We start from the raw sequence: 24,961 nt of genomic DNA, 5'->3' as shown, positions 1-24,961 counted from the left end.
GAAGCTCACCTTGGGGCCAGGTTTGGCCTCCATGGTGGAAGTGGTCCCAGTGGTGGACGTTTCACTGACCATGCTGGATGGTCTTAGGTTTCTCTCTTGCTTCGACATATGTGGATTTGACCTGTGGGGAGACACGGGGAATCCAGTGAGTAAGTATCAGGCTGCAGTGGGAAGAGGAATCTGAGATTTATTCCAGGTTAGAACTGGTTGATGGGCCTTGGATAACCTAGGACCGACCTTCTGGAGACCACCTGACTCCAGACTGCCGCCAGAGGGGCATGATGCCCAGCATACCCATGGGCTTCAGGGAATCAAGAGGATAACAGGTGGGCAAATCTCCACAGCCTGACACCCCACTAAGGGCCCAAGGCAGTCATCCCTGCCTGCTGTTCTGAGGTCCCCACATTTACTCTCTTATTCGTGTGTCTGTGGCAACTGCCCATCAGATGGGCACACACAGTCACACACCACTCTTCACAGCAAGAGCAATCCATACGCCTTACACACACACACACACACAGACACACACACTCACACACATACACACCTTCATTTCCCTGGTTCACAAAAGAAAACTGTTTATAATTAGTAACGAGAAATCACTTGCGCACACATCTACACCCCCAGCTACACACAGAGAATCGCTTACATAAACACCAGTAGGGCCTGCCTCCCAAAATAGGCTACTCCACAAAGAGTCCTATTCTGGGAACACTCTATTTGCCCCAGAATAGAGCCATCAGAGATATTAACCCCTGAGCCCTGTCTGGAGAGCAGGTTGTAATCAAGCGTGCCTGGGTCCCCAACGAGTCTCCCCATTGTGTCCCCATCAGCATCCAGTGACGTCACGCTTCCTGCTGAGAAACTGAGAAGCTCCACCTGCCCTGGGAGGGCCAGCACTTTGGGAACAACTCGGTCCCACACTCAAGAGACACCAGAGAGAACTTTCTCACCTGTTTCCACAGAGCCCCAGCATGTGTCAGGATGTATTTCAAGGCAGCAGGGGCAAATGCCTCCACACAAATTCAATATTATCCTTGACCTACTTGAGGCTGATTCCCAGACTCTGCTAACTCCAAGATCAGTGAGTCTTCCTCAAAAACGGAAGTCCCAGGAATGTGGCTGGGTATTTTCACCGTTCTGACAGGCAGCTGGAGTGAACTGAGGCTCTTTGCCAGAAGAGTGAGAAAATGTGATCTGGAGGCGTGCAGCAGGACCCTGAGGCAATGGAGATGGGGCATCCAGGCAGCGCACAGCTCAGGAAGAAGCGCTCTGATGTCCTTGTGCCAGTCTCACTTGTACAGAGGTGCTACGAGGCAAAATCCTAGTTTCCACCTTGGAGATAAGATATGCTGCTTCCTTCAAAAACCTTGGCTGCTCAAAGGATAAGTGATTCTTGCCGTGCGCCAAGCCAGAGTCCCAATACCCTACACGGTGAGGCAAGTTCTTCACAGAAGGGGCTGGGCCCTGTCAGACGCTTGGTGGCTAGAGATACAAGTCCCTCCAGACAGAGAGATCACTGGCTTCTTATCAGCTCAGGCACTCACTCTGGATTCCCCACCCCCAGCCTCCATCCCAGCCAGACTTTTGTTACTGGTCCCCACTCAGAGAATGTCAGCACACTCAGCTGGCTCACTGTTGGCAGACGCTGTGTACAGCACAGAGATAATCGCCTACTAGGGGTGGGAAGGTCTGTGAGAGCCTGCCTTGTCCAGGCCCTGCCTCCAGGCAGAATTCTGCCTTCCTGGAACCTGGTCTTGCCCGACTTTTCAGATTTCCGAGGTTTGAGACAAGGAAGAATTCTCAGTTATGGCAGCTGTATCTCTAAGCTAAAATTCAGCACACAAAGTCCAATAATAAATAAAAACAAGTTTGTTTGGGATTTTATCAAGTTTAACTCACTCCCATTAAAGACAACGGATAGAGGTTTATTATAGACTACTTGAGAAATATAAGAAAAAAAGCTGAAAGGAAAGAAAAGAAAACCACCACAGTCCTGCTATCCAAGGGAAAATCATTTTTAACACGTGGTATATTTACTTTCATTCTTTTTTCTATGCCTCTTTTGGGGGGTGGGGAGAGGTTGTTTTTATATAACTGGGGTCATACTGTGTTCATGATTTTGCATCTTGATTTTTAAAAACTTATTATAAACATTTTCTCCATTCTTTTGAACTCATCCATATCATTTTAAAGGATGCATCACATTCCACCAACCAGACACAAGTACGCCATTTCTCTTCTGTGGGCCAGAGACTACCTGGATTTGTGATGGGCCCAGGAAATCCGGGACGGATGGCCACTTTTGCCATTTCTGCACTGTATAATCTTCAGCTCTAACTTTAACCATCCCCTTGCACTCTAACCCATGTCTCCTCCCCACATTGGCTTCTGAAATGCTGGCTGGCCAGGGAGCTCCTCCAGCCAAGAGTGCAGGAGCAAAGAAGACCGTCCTGCAGCCTTGGGGGAGTGAGGAAAGAGAGCACGACCACCGCCTATGGAGCCAGCTGTGAACACATTTCAGCTGGAGAAGGACTGGTTGTGGCCCCCACACTGATCACCAGTGAAGGACAGTTTGTGGTGGGGCATGGGAAGGAGGAAGAAGCATGGGACGTCCGCTCCGTTCTTCATGGCTACTGCTAAGACCTGTGTTGAGCCACGCCAGAGAAAGCTGGCTTGTTAGGAAAGACGGCTTAAGTCCAAACTCAATCTGCTCCCAGGAAGGGGACTGTGTTGCTCTACACACAAGGAGTGAATCTTCACCAGGGCTCCCAACTGAAGCAGCAGATGCAACCATTCCCTGGTGGTCCCTGGCTCTTTGAAAGAACAAGGTGCACACAGCTACACTCTCAGCCAAGTAACAAGACCTGTCTCCAGAGGACGTTCCTCTGACTCTCCTGAATGTGGGTTATGACCTTGGAGGTCTCCCATGGGTGAATATGACTTTTGGAAATAACTAGAAGTTACCCAGAATTACAACTAATAATATTTAAAAAAAAAAAAAGGTAGTGGTCATGCTTTGGACACCACTTGGTATCCAAAAATTAGAATATTAGAAAAGTCTCAAAAAAATAATTTTCTCACTTGGCTAAAATGCTGGCTCTGATAGAAACTTCTAGAGGTCGTTTATCACACCATTTTAAGTAATGGGAACATCAGTGGTGCATGTGTGGAACCTCCTGAAGAGACTCACTGATGGGGTCATCAGTCACTTGGATGTGGGCATTCTGGTATATTCGCTTCAGCCAGTTACATCTTAGGGCATGTCCCACTTTAGAGCCTGGTGAGGTAAATACTGATCCGTCCTCCTCAGAGAGGGATCTTCCTAGCAGGTTTCACCCAAGAACCATCCCCTGTGCCCCATAGAAATACACATGTGGCCTTGAGCTCAGCAGCTGTGAGGATGGTTCAGTTCCCAACAAGCTGCCCTCAGGCACGAGGCACATGGACCCTGGGGAGAGGAGACCAAAACCCTGTGTGCGAGCTCTCTCTCTCTCTCTCTCTCTCTCTCTCTCTCTCTCTCTCTCTCTCTCTCTCTCTCTCTCTCTCTCTCTCTCTCTCTCTCTCCCCTAAACTAAAATCCTGTTAACTTAAAAGCCTGTCTGCCAGGTTTCTGTGCTATCTGGATTCCCAAGGTACACTGGGATGAGAGGAACAAAGACTTCGCTTTCCTTGACCTGGGCTACTAGAATACTGATTATTTTGCTGGAAGGGTGTTGGCTGAAGCTTAAAACAATGAGCTAGAGTTTGAATGCAACTGCCTCCCATCTGAAAGTAACAAAAGATGTTAGGACCAGACCAAAAAAACAAAAAACAAACCAAAACAACATAGTCTGGAGAAGCTCAATAGCAAAATGATTTCATTCTACTCTAAGCTTCCTCAAGGATGTGTCAGGTGAGCGTGGGCAGAAAGTTACGTCCTCTGTCCCTCTACTTCCCCATCTATAAAGGAGCTGCTTCTGCTTCCCGCATACCCAGGGGCAAATGCATGTAACACCAATGGATGTAGTAAGAAAGGGAGGTTATAATTCAGAAGGTACTTTTTTCTGTAGGGTCTGAAGTTACATGAGTTTGGTTCATGGGACCCTCAGTGGCCTCTCAGTCAAGATCTTGCACAGGAGTTGACGAAAGTGGGATCCCAGCCAGACCCTTTCCTACCCTATTGCCAGCACAACAGGTAGGTCACCAAGCTAAGTATCAGGGACAGGTGCACATGGCCAAGCAAGGAGAGGGACTGGGCTATACTTGTAGCACCTACTGTGTGCCAGGCACTTTGCCTGCATTACTCAGTTAACCCTGCAAAGCCACTTTCACCATCTCTTCTTTATAGATGAGGAAACTGAGGCTCAGAGAAATTAGTGACTTGCCCAAGACAGAAGCTGGACTCCAAAACCCTGGGCTTTGCCACAGAAACACTAGCCCATGGCAAGTCCCACAGTCTGACAAAGAGCTTTTGCTCTTCTCAGGGCCAAGACTAACCCCCAAACCAAGAGGATCCTGGGGTGCTGGAAAGACTGAGCCCAGAATACAAAGCTCTGCGGCTGACGGACTCCCCTACGCTCTACAAGTTGCATTGTACCTCGAAGCCTCAGTTTCCATTATTGCAAAATGGGGTGAAAACTATTCTCCCTCACAAGGCAGTTGTGTGGATTGAAATAACACTTTGAAAACCGCAAAGCACTGCCCTAAATGAAAAGCACTGTGATTGTTACCAGTGGAGACCCCAGAATTTAAATCTCAGAGACATTTTATTTTTGTTTCCAAGGTACTTCTCTCCAGAAAGCTCAAGAAGCCAAACAATTAACTTCTAAACAATCATTTCCTACAAACTTCCTTATAAACACCTTATCTGGGGCTTGTGTAAAGTACAGTAACCCTGTGCCTGACTGTGCTGCCATTCTTTCCCCAGGACAATGATAATGTCGACTCTTCCAGGCTATTATACAAGGTTAGCAAGCTATGGGGAATCAGGAATCTCTTACTGACAAGACATCATTAGATGATACCCATATCCCATTAATGCCTGGAAAAATAGGACCCCGAATTCATACTCTGTCCTCAAGGATCCTACACAGAGCACTCAGCTAAAATTATTGCTCTGGAAGGAGGGCTGCATGAGAACAGGCACATTCACAAACAACCAGCATATTTTTTAAGGCACTTACACCCACCACCTAGGGGTTTTGGGAAAGCAATGCACAATGAAAAGCAAAAATAAAAGAACGTTCTTGTCCCAAACAGGCACACACCTCCACACCCCCTCTTCCCAGAGAAAGAGACACACACAGACCGCCAACGCTCACTGTGCACTCCCAACACCCTGGGGGAGGCTGTCTGACACGGGTTTTCATTCAGCAACTATGGCCTCATTACTCAACTATGGCTTTCTGTATTCTTTCCCCATCCTCCACAACTCCTCTCTCTCGAACACAAGCTCCATTTCCTCACTCCACCCCACCCCACCTCGGGAGGTGGAAACCAGTTCAAATAGCACTCCTCATTGGGCATGAAAATTAGCCAGGGAGCCTTGAGGGCTCCCCTCCTGCACCCCCAAACCAAAGTACTGCCCTGGCCTGAGTCCTACTCTGCCAAATACTCATGGGCCAGTCTCTTCCGCTGTCCAGGCTTCTCTCTGCACCAAAGGAGAACCAGACCTCTACCTCTACTGCTCCTTCCACCTCTGCTTTGCTGTTTCAGAGGTGCTATCTGCAATCCCAACCTGAGCCCTTGGCAAGCCCTCTTTCAGCCTATCTGCTCCTCCTGGCTTACCAGGCAGCCACTGCTCTCATTAGAAAACAACCTTTCTAATGGAGAGCTGGGCACTTCCCAGACCAGGGGGAGGAAAAAAAAGAGGACAAGGGAAGTCACAGGAAGAAACAAAATGACTGTGTGTAAGCAGCAGCTTCCATACATAAGGAAGTCGCCACTGCAGTGTTTTCACCCAGTGCAGTCAGAGCCGGAGACGTGGTAGCTGTGTGGCAATGACTGTACCCCCCATGCCAATGCCCTTCCCAACATCAACATCCAAAACCAAGCCAACACACAGGTGTCTGAATGAACTAAGGACACTGTCACCACCTCTTCCCCTACCTGTGATTGTCACAGACGTCGTCTCCTAGACCAAGAAGGAAACTGAACAGTCTAAGTTTCTGTATCTGCTTGCCAGGTGTTTCCATTTTGCCTCATTTTTTCTGCTACCATGGCAACCAAATGCAACAGGCAAAGCTAGCCCAAGACTGTCAGTCTGGAGAGACAAGGTGCTGGCAATACAGCTGCAGAGAGCAACACATCAGCCTCACGGCCCAGGGCTCAGCCATGGAGCCACAGGACAGACTCCTCCTCCCGGCTCGGAGTTGTAGTGCACCCCTCCCCCACCCTGTGCTTTGAATCTCCATCAGCTTTTCCCAACTTGTAACAGCAGGAGGAAAGGGAGACAGCCACCTCCTAGCAGCAAGAGATATCCCACCCCAAGGCCAATCATTGGCCCAAGGATTGGACAGCCTTGCCCTGAAGCCTGCAAAATAAACCCCCAAAGAGGCCAAAGGGAAGGGAGGTCATTCTTACCTTCAGCAAGATAGTATCTTTTGAAGTACTACCCTCCAAACACCATGCAGAACATTCCAGGCAATTTGAACTTGTCGTTCTTTTCCAAACAATCCAATGAGAAAACAGAGGGCCACTCAGACAGAAGGGAAGAAATAAGCTAAACTCGCTAGGATGCCGGGAAAGGCAGGCCAGGCCAGGGTCCTCTCTGTGTTAAGAAACTCCACGGAAATCTTGGGTGCCTTGCCGCGGGCTTCTGAGCACAAGAACACGCTTCTGAACTTCCAGAGCGCATACTCTCTCTCATCTAGGCCCCACCTCAACATCAAATGCTTGACAGAGCCTGGGGATCAGGGTACACAGCGTGCTGTCAGTCAGCTGCCAGCGTCAAGGCTCCGGAATGCCTCCTTCCTCTTCCCCAAGAGCTGAGAGGCGTTTGTCAGCGGCTTCCACCGCAGACCAGCACTGAAGAGAAAATGCTCCTAATGCATAGCACCAACCACCGTTTAAAACCACAGCCTGGAAGTTCCTCGTACCCAGCTCTACCTTTTCAGGAGGACCGCTGTGTGTGGCCCTGTAAGCCACAAAGGGCAACCACAAGCTCCCAACTTAAGAACATCACTGAGAATGAGGAAAGAAGCCCAAAAGATCCAATCACTGGAAATGAGGCCCTGCAAAAAGGCCTGCAAACATTTTCTGGAGAAAAGACTACCGTGTAGTCTTGGCATCTTTTAAGCAAATGTAGTTATTAGATCAAATTTCATTATTGCAAATACAATTGCAATTAAAAGCTCTAGGCAGTAGTAGCCTACTTAGCACATGAATGCCTGAGTAGAGCCAAGGAAAGGGATTGTCTCTTGAAGACCAGTGAAATGAGAGGCACTACGTATAGTGGTTAGAAACACAGCATCTGGGGCCAGGCTACCTGGATTCAAATCCTAAGTCTGTCACTTACTAGCTGTGTGACTTTTAACGACTCTTAACCTCTCTGTGCCATTATTAGGTACCTAATAATGGTATCTTACTCAATGGACTGCTGTGGGAATTAAATTCATATATATAAAGCACTTAGAAAAGTACCTGATAATAAATAGTAAGGGCTCTAAACGTTAGCTATGAAAATATCATTATTAATGGAAAAAGCCAACTCTAGGAGGTAGATTACTTCATTTAAATGTTAAATATAAAATTCTAGATCCTGAAACAAGGGATGCTGGAAAATCTCTTTCCTAGAAAATCTCTTTCCTAGACAAAGCTACCTGCCAATAACTTTTACTCATTGCCTTCGCAGCCCTGCAATAAATACCCTACTTCCACCTGCCAGCCCTTCTTGAAGACTCATAGCCCATCCTCCTTCATCTTCTCTTCTGCAGACTCAACATGCCAGGTCACCGGATGAGGTTTCCAGACCCCTCACGATTATGGTACCCCTCCTCAGGCGAATCTCAATTGCTTAACATCCTTGAAATTTATACCCAGATGAGAATGTTTGTGGCTTGGCACGTCCTTGGTGCTCCATAAACTTGAAATGAATGAAGTAGTCCACAAACACCATGCTATACCAGAATTATTCTCCCTTTTTCTCTACACATTGCACTTTTACTAATGCAGCCTAAGCTTATGTGGGCTCTTCCAACAGGGATTTTCACATGCCTATTGGCTTGGGTGTGAAGGGGTGTCCCTCGGGGGACAAGGCTGCAGAACCCACTGGCTGATACCCACCCACCTCGGAGATTCTAACAAAAAACTAGGTAGCATAACAGAAAAGGTGAAATGTAAAAGCAAACACTAGTCATGCAGCAAACGAAGCTTGTTGGTGACAAACTCTGAAGGTCCTGCTTCCTTTAATAAATCTGTACTGTGGGTTATTACGTGCAGTCATTAGTGCTGACCAACAAATACTTCTAATTCTCTTCCCAGGTGCATGGTAGAAACGCACATCGCTGCCCCCTTGAGGTTAGGAGTGGTCATGTGTTGCTTTAGCCAATGAAATGTGTGAAAGAACCTGTGCACAGTTCACCAAAGCTCCCTTTTTCTTGCCTTTGGCAATAATGGAACCAGAGATGGAGCCTCCCTCAGTAAAGATGACAGAGCAGAACCCCTTAGGTGACACCTGTGATAGACATGGAGTAAAAGTGAGAAATAAACCTTAGTTGTTTTAAGTCACTGAGATTTTCTTTGATGATGTTACAAACAGACCCTAGCCTATCCTGACTGTATTGCTGACACAGAAACTAGAATACTCAGAGCTTATGTTCTCTGCATTCACCAGATGACAGCTTTCACATTATGTCTCCTCGCCTTGCTTGTAATCTGTAAGATGGGAAACCATCTTTTGGTGGGCATGCACCTGTTCCACCAAGACACTCAGGTGAGCCCCACCTGCCAACAGTGGGGGAGAAGTGTTGTCTGTTCACATCAGTAATACTTTAAAGGAAGTCACCATGGAGACCATTTTTATTTTCTTCCCACAGAAGAAACCCAAGATTATTTGACTAAAATCCATTTATGATTGTCACTGCAGCCCCGAGAACAAGGAGTATTTGGAGGAGACTTAAGGATGAATGGAAGAATCTGGGGATAATTTAGGAAGGATGGAAACAGAAAGTTGTCTACAATTGTGGTTGTCCAACTTCTACGAGAATCAGAATCCTAAAGGCTTGTTAAAACACAGGTTACGTGGGGTCCCACCTCCAGACTCTGATTTAGTAGGTCTGGAGTGGGCTCGAGAATTTGCATCTCTAACAAGAATTTGCTGCTTCCGAGACCATGCTTTGAGAACCACTGCTCTAGAAAGATTCACTGAAAGAAATAGGGTGAAGGCTCTGGCAAGAAGAGTCAAGCGGCCTGCAAAGACCCTCTTTGAAAAAGGAAAGAAGACGATTTTCCTTTTTCTACCCAACACAATCTGCGAGCGGATGTGTCAAAGACAAAAATGATCATCTCGGCCTTTCTTCCTGAGCACATAAGACACCACACAACCAAATCAAGCTGCTCTTTACAAGACTATAATAGTAATCTTATCTGTTGGAGCGTTAAAAAAAAAAAAAAAAGGTTTCTGAGAGAGGAAATCATGTCTCACCCTTCAGATCTCCACCAGGAAGTATATCCATATTTCAGGAGGAAATTATTTAGATAATTGGCTGCAGTCTTCCTCTCCAACATTATCTTTACTACACATCAGTCTTCTTGCTCTCTGAACCCACCAAGGCGGGTCACACTTCCCTCAGCTGTCAACGACCCTCACACACGTGCACACTTATCCAAATTCTCCCCCTTTCTCCAGTTTCGGGCCAGACACTTCAAGAGAGCCTTCCCTCTTTCATCCCCATCACAGCCAATCAATCACCAAGTCCTGTCGATTTTACCTCCCAAGTATCTCCAGGATCCATCCAGCGCTCTTCATTTTTCACTCTAACTCACTAGATCCCCCTAGGCTCTATCCGCTCTGCCCTCGAGGTCTCTGCTCAGGCTGTTCACCTTGACTGAACAGGTCTCAATTGAAACAACAGATCTTCCCAGGGTGGAGAGGGCTTCCATGATGCCTAAGCCAGCTTAGAACTCTGTCATCAACCCCCATGGAACCCTTGGTTTCCTCTGTCACATGGATCCATTTGTGATCTCCTGTTTAAGTATCTATCCTCCCTACTCAACCGTAAGCTTTTCACACACGGGCCCATGTTTGTCTTACTTGCTGCTGTAACTGCGGAGTCTGGCACAGCCCCTGACAAAATGTAGGCATTTACTAAGTACTTAATGAGGCAGTGCAGGAATCACCGCCTCAGTTCCCAGGAGTCCCCACTTCCTTTCAATGCCTAAAGCACATTCTATCTCCTTCAAGGAATGTCTGGCCACATCGTTGCACCCACCACCTGAGACAAGCACTCCTTATGCCATCCAGGGATGGAATCTACAGGGAAACAATGACCCTTGAAAGAAGGAATATCTTTTCCTTGGAAACTGTATGGCATTGAGATTAGCTACAGAGATATTTCAGTAGGATTATAGAGGCTACCTTCTCAGAAGTGGTCAGAGGACAAAATCTCCTGTTAACAATGAAGGAAGAGGTGTGTGTGACAGCGCTGTTTAGTGAGAAAAGGTCCGGGAAAAAAGCATTTTTCTAGAAGCTCTCATTCAAGTTGGTAATTTCCCAGATCAAGAATTCTGATGGATTTCCCACCCAGACCTTTAACAATGACAGGCACCCACATCTCCAGGAGGCCTAAGAAAGGAGGCTGAACTCAGTGACCTCCCAAGAGCTTCTAACCTTCAGGATTCTGTAAACAAACTCATTCCAAGCTGGAATTCGGAGAATCCACCTTCTGGCTCTGTTTTTACACATCAGCTCTTTCTCCTTATAGGAGACAGGATAGTTTTTACCTTCCTCCCACTCTCTCTCTAAAGTAGTAATGATTTCAAAGTCAGACCCCAACCCCAAAGTCTGGCAACCATGGCTCATAGGCCACCAGCATCAAAATAATTGAACAGGCAGCCTCTGACTAGGGCAAGGGTTAGACCTGACTAAAGAGTTCAAGCTGGGATGACATCCTGGCGTTTCTACTGCTAGCCATGCAACTTTGGGCAAGTGAGGACTTTTTGGAGTCTCGGTGTCTACCTCTAAAATGCTAATGATGACCTTCTCTCAGGATTATTGTCCTAAATGAGATACGCATGTAAAATCCCCAGCACAGAGTAAACATACAGGGAATGTCAGTATTATTGTAATTATAGATTTCTAGTTTTAAAAGTTCTGTAAAATAATGATCCTAAGCTGAAAACACGATAGAGATGAAATAATATGTTGGGAATTTGCTTCAAATCATACAGGGGGTGAGGAGGAGGGTACAAATGAAGTAAAATCAGCCGTGTTTTGGAAATCACTGAAGATGGGCGATGAATACATTGGATTTATTATGGTATCTTTCCTTTTGTATATGTTTGAAATTCTCCAGAAAAGAAAGTTTAAAGGTGGAAGTACGAAGGGAAGGAAATGCTACAAAAACATAAATACTGATAGTTTATTTTAAGATCATATTTGGTCTACATGATTGAACACAAGAAAAATGATCCGAAGGGAATAAAAACATAAAGGCCAACGTCTCCAGTAGTTTCTCTAACAGACTTATTTTCTTCAAAGAAAAGTATCTCAGGTGAGCAGCAGGGAACAGAGACACTGGCACACATTTCTCTGCCTTCATTTTCAGGAGAACACGTCCTACTCAGGTTGCATGTGCATTTTCAGGTAGACCGCCCTGGGTGACAGACCCTGCCTCTGAGCACCCCAGAGGCCCTGCTGGAATGGGACTGAGGAGCAGCAAATTTCCAGCGTTAGGAAAAACAAGCAGAAAGAACTCAAAATATCTTTTCCTTGGAAACTAGATGGCATTGAGATTAGCTACAGACTAAGCCCTGGCTTTGGACTCCTGTGTGTGGCTTCCTTGGGAGGCTGGTTTAGCTCAGTCTGAGGCTGTATTGAAGGTCCTTTCACACCAGATGAGTGTGCATTACACGTTGCTTGAGGGGAACGGGTTTGTTCAAGGGAAAGCGAGCTTTGAAGGGTCTCGAGAACATCAATCACAACACATCCCTATCATCTCCCCCCTCCTCCTCTTCCCACAGAGAGAAATCTAGAGACTGAAACACACAATTCTCGCATTTCACCAACCCACACCAAGCCCCTCTATCTGAGAGAGAAAACAATCCAACAAGGTTTGTTTTGAGCAACTGCCTTTAAGCTCCCAAACCCTGCCTGGAAAAGGAGAATATATAAAAGTACTTACTCTTCTTGAAGAATAAATTCGCTATTTTCTGGAGAAAACTGCCCACTCACAGGATGCCGGAACGCTGTGGTCTGCTGGTTATGGCTAAAGAGAAAGAAAGAGATAATGAAGGAAAAGTCGTCTGAATGGAAAGGATTACAGACACAACAATAGGTCAGTAACGTCTCAGGACGCTGACCATCACATTCCTCCCCGGTGGAGAATGTGGGCTTTTCTGCTGAGAGGCACTTACTCTGTCAGAACCCAGCTGCATTTAAAAGCCAACAATTTCCAGCTCAGGTGCCAGAGGCCACCTAAGACGAGGGGATTTTAATTCTAGGGACGTCTTGGCTCCAAAAGAACGCTGCCTCTTAGAGAGACATCCCATGAAGCACTGACTCTAACAAATTGAGAGGCTTAGCAAAAAGTGACTTTCAGATGGCACGAGCTAAAACAAGAGTGAAGGAAAGCAGATGGCACTTTCAACAGCTTCCAAAAACCGTGAACCAGGGAAAGAATTCTAAGAATTAACCACCCCCACACCCCCCACACCCAGAAAACTAGATCTTCTTAAAATTCTTCTCTCTACTATAAAATGTCTTCACTTCGGTGATGGGATATAAATGTATGGGCACGTCTCTGCAACATGATCTGCCTAATTTCAACATTGTGTAGTTTCGAGCACCCGTTTGAAGTTAGAAGGGATCAGCTTCCACGCCAAGCTGACAGACACAACCAAAGCATGGGGGTGTTCTGCGCATTGGCAAAGGCTACCTGGTTCTTTGAAAGGGAGGAGGGGCTAGTTCTACATGCTGCCGGTTTGCTCCGTGAACGGGCTAACCTAACCTCCTCCTTTTTAAAAAATAATATGATTTATTTAAAAATGTTTTGTTCCCCAATCACAAAATCACAGTCATTTGAGAAATTTTATAAAATACAGAAAAAAAGGTCACCATCATCTCACTGTCTAGAGATATACCTTGGGTATCTTCTCCTTCCTAGCTTTTTCCCCCTTTTATTAAAAAAAAAGTTGTGATTTTACTGTATTTAGAAATCTATTAACATAGAAAATGTCTTATGCCAAATGAAGACTTCATTTGAAATTGCTGAATAATAGTCAAATCATATGGATATAAAATTTTTTTCATATAACCAAAAAATATTTACTGGCCATCTGTGTGTCAGGCACTGTTGTAGGTGCGGGAGATACAGAGTGAACAAAAAAATTCCTTACGCTATGAAGCTTACATTCTAGAAAGATTAACATTCTCCTAACGCTGGACATTTTGGGTGCTCCCCCACCCTCCACCGACTATTATAATAAATATATTTTTGAATACAGGCTTTTTCTGCAATTCAAATTATTTCCTTGGGCTAAAATCCCGAGGTAAAATTACTGAATCAAAGAACATGGTCAGTTCTTTAAGTCTCTTAATACAGATTGTTAAAATGCTTTCACTGTCAGAGTCAATATACCGGTATCATCTCAGTTTGGTAGTGTTAAAATATTAGCCTCATCTCCAGATTAAGCACTGAGCCATCCCAGAGATTAGTAGGTTTAAATGAGCATAGCATAAAGGTTAAAAAAAAAAATCTCTGGGTCTATCATGTTTTTTCTTACTTTGCCCTGGGGCCTGGTAAAAGCGTCCTGAGTTCTTGTGTCTGGGATAAGCTGGCACTAAGGTGAGAGCAGCCTGAATCCGAATAAGCCAAATGTGAAGCAGGCAGAGCCAGGCTGCTCCCTGGCCCCACGACTCTGCACCACCCAGCACCCTCACACTCCTCCCAACCACTGCCAGCCTCCCGACTTCCAGCTCCTGGTTCCAGACAAGCCCGTGGAATCCTATGACCTCATCTGGCAGGCAGCAGCCTGATCTTGCCCCCAAAACAGAGTAAGACATGAGCATCTAGATAAGAATGAGAAGCAGGCCGCTGAACACCTGTTTCAGCAATCTTTGCACCACGTTTAAGGGTTTGGCTTTATTTACACCCAGTTTCTTTGAGAGAATCCTCTCCATTCATCAGGGAATTTGAAAATGCATGCGCTGAGCCTGCCTCCTTTCCACCTGGAGGAAAAAAAATGCCCTGCATATAATGGGAATAACAATAAAGCAACACCACCACTACCCACTGTCACCTCTCAAGGGTTCTTCAGTCCACAAAGGCTTTTGTTACACGTCTTAACTGTTAACACTGTTGACCCCCATTTTTTGAATGGGGACATAGCTCAGAGAGGTTAAGTGACTCGCTCAAGATAACTTCGTCAGTAAGTGAAAAGACTAGGGCATGAATCTAGGTCTTCTATTTCTACATTTGATGCTCTTTGCATGATAATCTGCCATCCCGGTAAGAGTCTGTGGGGCTGGCAGCTTCCTGGCCATGATCAGAAATCCCTAAAGACAAAGCATCAGGAAGACAGCACCATCCACCGCTACTCCATCTTCCTCCCCTCTCCTTTCTACCCCTTGTGCCCAGAGCCAAGGTTCCGAATGACAACACCAATGTGGCATTCAGTAGCCCCCAAACAGCCTTTGGTTCCATCAGGAGATCAGCTGGTTGATCTCAGGTAAACGCAGGCAAAGAGCGAATGTTCCCTGCTCTTAGAACAGCATCCAGCACCCACTTCGTACACAATGCACAGTTTTAACAGCAACTGGGGCTCCCGACACCCAACTTGTACCAGCTTCAATAAGCCCAGAGTCTTAGGTATATAAATCCTGAGTTGGATGGTATAGCCACTAAGATGAATTTTACATTCTAACGTTAGAAGAAAGATAGTTTTTAAAAGTGGACAAAAATAGGAAACAACCAAAATGTCCTTCGACAGATGAATGGATAAAGAAGTTGTGGTATATGTACACAATGGAATACTATACGGCGGTAAGAAAAGATGAAATAGGACCATTTGTGACAACATGGATGGATCTTGAGAGTATAACGCTAAGCAAAATAAGTCAGACAGAAAAAGCAGAGAACCATATGATTTCACTGATATGTGGTATATAAACCAAAAACAACAAAAGAGCAAGACAAACAAATGAGAAACAAAAGCTCATAGACACAGACAATAGTTTAGTGGTTACCAGAGGGTAAGGGGAGTGGGCGGTGGGAGATGAGGGTAAGGGGGATCAAGTATATGGTGATGGAAGGAGAACTGACTCTGGGTGGTGAACACACGGTGTGATTTATAGATGATGTAATACAGAATTGTACACCTGAAATCTATGTAATTTCACTAACAATTGTTACCCCAATAAACTTTAATTAAAAAATAAATAGAAAAAAAAAGTGGACAAAAATATAACAGTCATTTCATCAGACCTAGAGGCAGCTCCCCAACCTTTCTTCCCTAATCTGGATGCTGCCCTTTCTGCCCAAATTTCCTGCATTCACACAAAGCTTTAAATGCGGTCACCTTCATTATAGTATCTGACCTTCCCACGGTGCTGGGCAGGGCAGATATTCTCATCCCCATGTTAGGAAGATCAGGTTACAGAATGTTATCAGAACACTAAATTTAAAAAAAAACAAAAGGCGGGGGGGGGGGGGGATGACTCCTACATTGAGAAAAGAGATGAACCAGAGTCATGTCTCCAGAATATTGAGGTCTTAACATTTGATCGTTAAGATCAAACTCACCCACCTTGCTAACGGCAAAGTTTCTGGTTCAGAACTTTTTGATCAAAGGGAAGATGAGTTCGGTCCTTGGGCTATTTTATTTCAGTCTTCCCAAATACCCAGTAGGGCAGGCCGTGTTTCATCACACCAGGCCACAGGTGAGGAAAGTGAGGCCCGAAAAGAGTAGGTGACTTGCCCCCAGTCAACTCCTGTGTTTCTGCACACCACCATCATTCTGATCTCTTCCTATCATACTACTCCAGGCTCACCCCTGCTAAACGATGGCTTCCTAGTAAATGCTGGATCCCCACACCCATTTGGAGATGGCCAAGTCCTCCACTTCCATCTCCTTTCCTGAGACCCCTTAGCCCACAAAGCCCCTAACCTGCTCCATTTCCTGATTTTTCTAAAACCCATGAAAAACCTCATGTACTACAACGCTATCTATCTCAAGACGCATGTAGCAGGCACAGACAAATCCCCCGAAATACCTGTTCTTAAACCTGAATTGCCACCTTGTTCCTTGGTAGAGATGGAGATGGCCCGGCTAGGAGCCAGTTGGCTGGTTTCACAGGAGCACAGAAACTCTCCTCCATACAAGGGCTTCTGTTTCTCTTCAGGCTACTGAGAAAGCAACTTGGCGAACGAGGTAAAACACGACCTAGCTTTTATTCTTCAATCCTACTCTTCCTCCCAGGAGCAGCCCCTCCACATTGAATGGCAGCCAATGGGAGAGGAACAGGGAGAACAAATGGAAGGTAACAGGGAAGGATGATCCCCGTGAAGGCAGGCCACAGGTAACCATCCACGTAAATAAGCACGTCTTCACAGGCCCCAGGCCGGGAACGACTTGGGTTAGGCCCTAAAGAAGTCTAACAACAAACAGAAAAGACTTGATAAGAGAACTAGGGAGAAGTGGAGACTACTGGGAGCTCGCTGTAAGGAGGAGTGCACCTACAACCACAAACAGGGCTAGTCAAATGTAAATGGGTCCTGTAGTTTCTTGCAATGTTTCTGCAAGGTTAATTTCCTACGCATATAGATTTTGACTATAATGTGAGCAGTGCCTCTGGTTGGTTAAACATAAAGGTACCAATTCCGCAGCATGGCAATTTTGGGGGCATGACAAGAAGTTCTGGAGTTCTGTGAGTTGTGCTCAAGAGTGGAGGTCAGAGCTCCTTGATCTGGCTCTTTGACAGCGGTGCTATTGATATGCTGAAAGTGTGACAAAGCTGCTCTGCCAGCATAAGCCCTTATCTGGCCCACGCTATAAAAAGAAGAAACAGCTTAAAATGTAAGAAGAGTATCCAGCCTCAAAGCCTAAGGAGGGGCTCTGAAGGCTCTTCTCATTGGGATGCTCGGCGGCATCTGCCACTCTGGGACCTTCCGGCTCCCAGAATATTGTAAAGAGAGTCACCCTGCAGGCCTGACGCCACTTTCAGCACTGCCTCCAGGCTTGTTAAGGCACTTACTATCTTTGTTCCAGTGTCTCAAGACAACCAACGATTCTGGGTTACCTAACATGCTCCTAGTTAGGTCCCAAAATTGGTACCTGAAACTCCAAGAACACAAGAAATTGCCTCCCCGCCTTCTTCAATTCCCATTTGGGGTGCAGAGTCACGAGAGAGCAATCATGAGTTGAAGCAGCATTCCACATTTCCTCAACATTTCTTAAGCTCCTTTGGTTTTATTTTACTTAACACTTTTACAAAATTGCTCGTTTAGTGCAAAGTGTCAGCGTTGCTGGTGTTTCGTAAGGGGGCTGGGAGTCTTACCAAAGTAGTCTTTGGAGCTTGCACTATTTTGAAACTGTCAAGATTTTCAACAGCTCGCTGCACACAGGCATTACTCTGACAGGCCCTTCTTCCAGAAGCATGGGAATCAGGCCATGATGAGCCAACATATGGTCCCCATACTCTCTCCAAGTGGAAACAGCATTAACCAGCCTCCTTCAGTATCCACCCCGGGCAACAAGTCAGCCCAGAGCCCGAGGGTCAGGAGATCTGAGTTCAAAACAGAACAAGCCACCTCACCTCTCAGCCTCAGTTCTTCCATTTGCAAATAAAGAATAATAATGATATCCTTCCGAAAGGTTGTTGTGAGGGTAAAATGAGGGAACATGCATTAAAGAGAATCGCACAGTGCCTGGCATACAGAAGGTACTCAGTTAATGATTGCTGAACCTGACTCTGCTTTGACGGTGGCAATGACCACTGGCATCTACGTTTTAAAGGGCCAAACACGGAATGAGCCTCCTCCCCACTCTCCCACTAAACCTGATACTCCTCCTGCAGGCTTCCCTACTTCCAGTAACAGCATCACTGAAGAGTAAGATTCAGGCCCCTGGGGTGGCCGGATGGCTCAGTTAGTTAGAGTTCAGGCTCTGAACAACAGGGTTCCCGGTTCGATTCCCACATGGGCCAGTGAGCTGCGCCCCCTGCAACTAGATTGAAAACAGCGACTGGACTTGGAGCTGAGCTGCGCCCTCCACAACTAGGATTGAAGGACAACAACTTGGAGCTGATGGGCCCTGGGAAAAACACACTGTTCCCCAATAAAGTCCTGGAAATACACACTGTTCCCTTTCCCCAAGAAAATCTAAAAAAGAAAAAGATTCAAGCTCCTTACCTTGGCTTAGACGATTCTAGATGACTTGATCCCTGCCTAGATCCTCCTCTTTCTTGTACCACTCTCCTCACTCCCCATCCTTCCTCAGTCACACTGGCCTCCTTTCTGCTCTTTGAACACAAGCTTTTTCCTTTTTCCTGCTTAACAGCCTTTGTACCCGCTTTCCTTTCAGCTTGGATGCTCTTTCCCCCATACTCTCATGACTGGTTTCTTGTAGTTCAGACCTCAGCGGAATCATGACCGTCTCAGAGCCCTTCCCAAACACCCACTGAAGTAGGCTCCCAGTCACTTCGTATCACACCACCCTATTCTAATTATTACTGTTATTTTTCTTACATATGTATGTGTTTGATGATTATCAGTCTCCCTGGCTAATATGTGTACTCCAGGAGAACAAGGACTTTGTCTGCCTTTTCACTGCTATTTTCACCCTATAATAGCGTCTGGCAGGGTGATAGCTGCTGAATGAATGAATGAGAAATGACGAAGACTCCTACCTTAAAGTGAGGCCATGCCTCCAAATAGGCTCACTAACCCTACAGAAGTCTAGATTCAGGTAACAAAGAGACAGGACCCTAAAGGGTCAAAAGCCATCAGAAGGCAGTGGCTTTCTGCTCTCTGCCAGAGGAAGAATGAGACACCAACATGCCAAGAAGCATCATCCTTGGCTCTCTCCCCACTATGTTACAGTACAATTTGGAGAAATTAGCCCTCCCTGAAACATCCCCCGACCCCTGCAAGGCTGTGAATACACTCAACCAATGCTAAAGAGGAAATGACTGAGTGATTAAAAACACATAGGAGGGTAATACAAACATCAGTCTTATCACCCTTTTGTGAACTGGGAGACTATATGGTATGCAACCTGCAATCTGGTGACAGATTATATGCTCTCTCATATTGCTCTCTACATATTTCATATGTGTTTGTTCTCCTCCCCCCACCCCTACCTCCAGTAAGATCCTACGTGCCTGGAGGGCTGATAGCAGTCATTCACTTATTTCTCATGAACCTCCTGCAGCACAGAACATTAATACCCACAGAGCGTGCACTGGAACTCCTTTATCTCAACAGCCTGAGCACAAACACACATCACCTTCAGGGAGAGGCTGTACAGAACCCATCTCACTTTCTGATGTTACACATCCCCCAGAGAGTGGGGGAGGCAAGGCCCCACAGGCCCTGATAAAGGATCCTACACCCAGGTTGGAAGACTCCATCGTCCTGGGAGCATGACACAGATCCAGGAAGAGCCTTCCCCACTCCCACCACCTCACTCACTCACACATCCAACTAGACAGAAACACTGAAATCCAGCCAAACTCCAGACACACCACCTGGAGGGGCAGTCAGTAACTTCTCTCCTTGCCCAAAGGTGCCAAAAGGAGCAGAGCCTGGCACAGACAGCTGGGCATAAGAAAGTCACAAAATTAACTGCACAAAGTTAAAGCGCTCTTCTTGCAAAGAAGGAAGTCTGTCCTTTCCAAATTTTGAATTTACCAGACTAAAGCCTTCCAGCATAATTTGAAAAACTCTATTTCATTAGGCTCTCCAGATGTTTTCAGATCCATTCAGTGTCCAACACATTTCATAAATTATCTTTTCCGACCCAGTAACCCACGCTGCAAACCCGTCTGCTTTCCAAGCTCTCACATGGGGCCCCAATACTCAGGATTGCTACTTGGTTAATATGATGTTTTAATTTTGGCTTCATGGGACCTCAAAAATCATGAAAGGATTAAAGTCAAACTCCTGATATAATGAGGAAATCAAACCCAGATAGCGTCCCCTTCCCTAATTCTTTTTAAAGAAAAGTGGCAGAGAAGCAATGTCGCAGGAGCTGAGGTACCAACTTTGTTACTACCAAACCAGTTCCAGCCGCTGAGCAAATAGTCTTGGTTTCCTCATCTGTCCAAGAGGGGGATAGACTCTCCAGCTGGAGAAGCCACACACGAGGCCTCCAGAGCATGAACCCCAAACTGTTCCGGGTCGTACAGATTGGAGTTCAAATCCCTGCTTTGCCACACACTAGCAATGCACGACCTTGAATGAGTTAGTGACCTTTCTGAAAGTTGGTTTCTTTATCTGTGAAAAGAGAAGACCATTCCAACCTGACAAGATTATTACGAAGAGAGTGCTGATAATGTGTTTGGCCTACAGCAGGCATTCAACCTTCAGTGTCTGTCAGATTTTTCTCTCACTAGCTCTAAAACTCCACTCTAATTGAGTTGTTTTGCCTTTTTTCATGTTGCAAACTCTCGTATTATTAGATACTCCATAGAATAGCGGCTCAAAAACACATTTTCTTCCTTTAGAGTGTAGGCACGACACTCACTGGCTTGTGTCCCGTGGCTCAAAAAGCGCAGCCCAAGAGGCCCCCCGACAGCCTGCACACTGAGCTAGGAACACACACTCTAGAGAAGTTTTAAAACTGCAAAGGAAACATTTTCGATTTCAGAGAACACCCAGTTTTATGCTTCTGTTTAATACTCTTCAGCAAGTCAAGTTCCTTAAGTGTGAAATGGAAAGGCTGGACCATGTGATGTTTTAGGGATCTTCTAGCTATAACATCTTAAGACGCTGAGGTTCATCTCAGAGTACTCGGGAGCCACAGACAGAAATGTAACAACACTACCTAGGCATAACTGAAAACACAAAGAAACAGGCAGACCAGCTGTCCTCCCCAGTCTCATGTGCCAACAGATATAGCCTTTGTAATGACATGGGGGAGTGTAGCTAATGATACTTTTGTCCTATTTATTCCCAATTAAATCAGATTGTTTGGGGTGTTTTCGTTTTCGTTTTAACTAGAGGTGCTCCAAGTCAAGCCATCAAACGCTCCCTTTCTCAGGCATTACTGACTGACTATCATGCACCAGAATGCATGGCAGTACATTGAACCCCTATGAAACCAGTACCATACTGACCTGTTCTCCCGTTCTTGCTGGGAAAGGCCGCAGACACACTCACTCTTCCCTTGAGCTCCATGCTGGTCTTGTGAAAACCCCAATCCAGTTCAGACAGGGAGGGAGGACCTAACCGCCTGCAGAGGTGAAGCAGAGGCTTCCAGCCACCTGCTTGCTTTCAATTTCGGTTCTGGAGCAGCTGCCTCCCAAGGTGTTACAAATCCCGCAGCCACTGGCTCCGAGTCATTCATTCTCTTTCCTCCCCTCCCCTGACGCAAAATCTGGCAACAAGGCAGGAACTCAGTTCTAGCTCTGAGTCACCGCCCCGCTGTGGCCAAACAACACTGGCTGGGGGTCAATAGCAAGGCAGGCACTCCCTGTCTCTGGGCCTCAGGCCTCGATTCTTCTATTCGTAGACTGTGGGATGGGCTGCCCCTCTAGAAACAGGACGTAAGAAACACCCCACCTTTGAGCTCTGGAGTCAGAATGAACTGCTCGGATCTGCTCTGCCACGCTGTGGCTGAAATCAGCCCCAAAATAGGGTTTGATGGCGAAACGATGGCTCATTTATTACTACAGGTATCCCCCTGCATTTCAAAAGTTCAAGTCACACCTCTAGCTTTTACGAAAGACCTACATTAAGTACCTGTGTTCACGAACCAACAAAAATCCGAAGAGGACTGGTGCTTTTACAGAAAAAGGCAAAAAGCAAAACTACCGTGTTTCCCAGAAAATAAGATCTAACCGGAAAATAAGCCCTGGCATGATTTTTCAGGATGACATCCCCTGAACACAAGCCCTAATGCGTCTTTTGAAGCAAGAATTAATATAAGACCCGGTCTTACTTTCGGGGAAACACGTTAGTGTCCAGCGTTTGTTCTGCAGCGAGCCGGCAGAGAGGCATTGTGTACCCTGAGCAGTGAGGGGGGCACTGCCAAGCTCCTTCCCAGGGAACTACACTCAGCGTCAAGCCGCTGAACATCTGTGCTTTATCTCGACTTATTTTGTGTATCCAGTAGCAAGATGTATCCTAAGTTAATTGCTTCTTCGCTTTACGCCATTTCGGCTTACGAGAAGTTTCGCAGGAAGGCTCTGCTTTCAGATAGCAGGGGAAACCTGTATTTCACACTGTCAGAGCCAGGAAGGTGTTGAGCAGTTACAAGCCGCCATACGCACTCCCCCTATCAATCTATTATTCTTTCATCACTGCTTGGGATGGCTAAGGTCCAGTCAGCATTGACTTAACCATGCGGCTCTCACTCCCAAAACAGGCCCAGAAAAGAGAAAGCAAGAGGGGTCAGAAAGAGAAACTACGGCGCCTTTGCTGCCTGTGGTTTTACCCCCACAGCCTCAGATCAATACCGTGGTTCTTCACTGCAACCGACGTCTAAACACAGTCATCATGCAGGTGACCACTTGAAATATAAGCTCCGTGGGAGAAGGACTTCCATTTTCAAAGCTATTCCAGTGCCTACATAGTGCCTGGCACACAGTAGGTGCTCAATAAATATTTACTGAATGAAAAGAAAAAAGGAGATTTTATTCTGAGTCTACTTGGGTTGTCGGTTTGCCTAAACTCTGTATTCCTTACCACCGTTTTTTTCCCTTTTAGAAATTTCCACATCCTTCCTAACGCCTACTACTGCCTAGCGTGAGTAGACCATACATCTTTAAATGCGGAGCTGATTTACTGTGAAACGAATAAAGCTAAAGCTTTAGGCCCCTCACGTTCACAAGCCCTTTCCAAGGACCCAGGAAGGGTGCTAGCAATGTGCTGACATGCTTTCTGCAATTTTATATAATTTTAAAAAGGGCCTCCCGAAATGTATAAACATCAAGCCCCACAAAATATAAAAATACAGACCTGCCACAGGAGAATGACAGAAGGAATGACTCACAAGCCATCCTGACACGTCATCCTAACAAGGGCACTTGGTTTGACAAAACTTGTTTTAACCACAGAGGAGACGTGCCTTAGCCTACAGCCTCCTTGGTCACAATTCAATTGCTGTAAGGATTGGAGTAGGTTTGAGAGCACAAACTCCATTTGTCAACATTTATTCAGCCCTACTATGTGTTTAATATTCTGAGTGTCTTCGGGCAAAACGATGATTAGAACATAATTATCCCCACTAGAATAGACTGATGTGGTCATATACAGATACAAATAAACACATATTTTATATGTCACACATAAATAATGCAAATATACATAACTACAGATCACAGTGGCCGCCATAATAGAAGAGGAAAGCAAGGCACACCTACTGGCGAAGCAGCAATCTGTTAGGTACCACAATCCTAGAAGGTAGATCATATCACCCCCATTTTGCTAACGGGGATATTGAGGCCCAAAGGAGTCAAGTGCCATCCCAAGGCCACATAACCAGTAAGTGACAGGGTCAGAATTCACGCCCAGATTTGCCTGGCTCCAAAGTGTGGGCTTGTTCTTAGTGGCTCCACTTCAGTCAATGGCCAGTCGCTCTACAGAACCTCCAAACTGTCTGGGGAGGCACGCTGGCTTCAGAGGGATTGGAACCACCTGGAGCCCCAGCAGAGGTTGGCAAGCTTCCAAAGCCCACACTCCTGGGAGTAGAGGAACAGGAAATGCCGTGAGCTTATTCAAAAGGTGTATAGATAAACCCCTTGTTCATCAAGCACCACCCTAGCAGAAATCAGTGACAGCGACCAGGGAGCCAGAAGAGGCCACGTGAGAGGCTCCCACCCTGTGGCCCTGCCTCCAAACTTCCTTGTCCCTGTTGCCAAACCCATCATGCTGGAGCACAGCTCTCATTCCATTGTCTCTTGTCACACACCCTCTGTGGCTCCTAAGCCTCTGTATCTCTCACCACTTCCCCGTACCTTTGGCTCCTGCCCTATTTAGCAGCTCACCAGTCCCCAACTCACCCTGCCTTTCCTCCTTCTGGGCGTGGGCTCTTGCTGTCCTTTTTCCTAAAGAATGCTGCCCAACCTTCAAGCTCCCTTCTCTTCCCAGCCGTATTTCCAGGTCACTCCAGGCCATTCTGCTTTCTTACTTTCTCAATACTCTCAGCACTGAAGGCTTACACTCTTCATATAGCAATACTTCCCAACAACTCTTTTCTTTTCACCTTCCAAAAACTAAGTACTACATGTCATACAAGGGTACGCGTATACACTAAAAAAAGCAGAAGTTCCCTTTCTTGCCTCCAATTCAATGTCAATCCTAGAGGCAACACCTTTACCAATTTCTTGTGTATGCTTTTGGCTTTTTGCCTTTATTAAGTTCGTATGCATTTAAAATTTTATATAGGAAACAATTTACATAAATAGAATAAAACTATACATAGCATTCTATAACTTGTGTTTTACTTTACATATCATTGAATCTTCCCCATCTGCATGCAAGGATGAACATAAGCAGTCCCCTGCACACACCACTCCCCTAGGACCCCCACACCAGACCAACCCATTGAGAGAAATGATCTGGGAGCCCATCCCATGTGCTAATCTGCTCCAACAATGCAT

General features: G+C 46.0%; 1 protein-coding gene across 20 annotated transcripts in view; it reads right to left on the bottom strand.

Annotated features, from left to right (window-relative positions):
- The window catches only part of PLEKHA7 (pleckstrin homology domain containing A7), a gene marked incomplete at its 5' end in the record, with an annotated part of 204,167 nt that overhangs the window by 72,746 nt on the left and 106,460 nt on the right, over positions 1-24,961 (bottom strand). For 18 of the 20 annotated variants that reach the window (XR_013994149.1, XR_013994150.1, XM_081062124.1 and 15 more), the window contains 2 exons: positions 10-121; positions 12,324-12,407. Coding sequence is in view for 18 of the 20 variants with exons in the window: in XM_081062124.1 (XP_080918250.1) it covers positions 10-121; positions 12,324-12,407 (196 nt within the window). Of the gene's footprint in view, positions 1-9; positions 122-6,090; positions 6,149-12,323; positions 12,408-18,548; positions 18,673-24,961 lie in introns of those variants that run through there. The other 2 variants (XM_081062118.1, XM_081062119.1) reach the window with 2 other exon arrangements.

Source organism: Rhinolophus hipposideros (assembly GCF_964194185.1).
Source record: "Rhinolophus hipposideros genome assembly, chromosome: 10".
NCBI lineage: Eukaryota > Metazoa > Chordata > Mammalia > Chiroptera > Rhinolophidae > Rhinolophus > Rhinolophus hipposideros.
The sequence above is the reverse complement of the archived record's forward strand: the minus strand, read 5'-3'. Positions and strand labels throughout refer to the sequence as shown.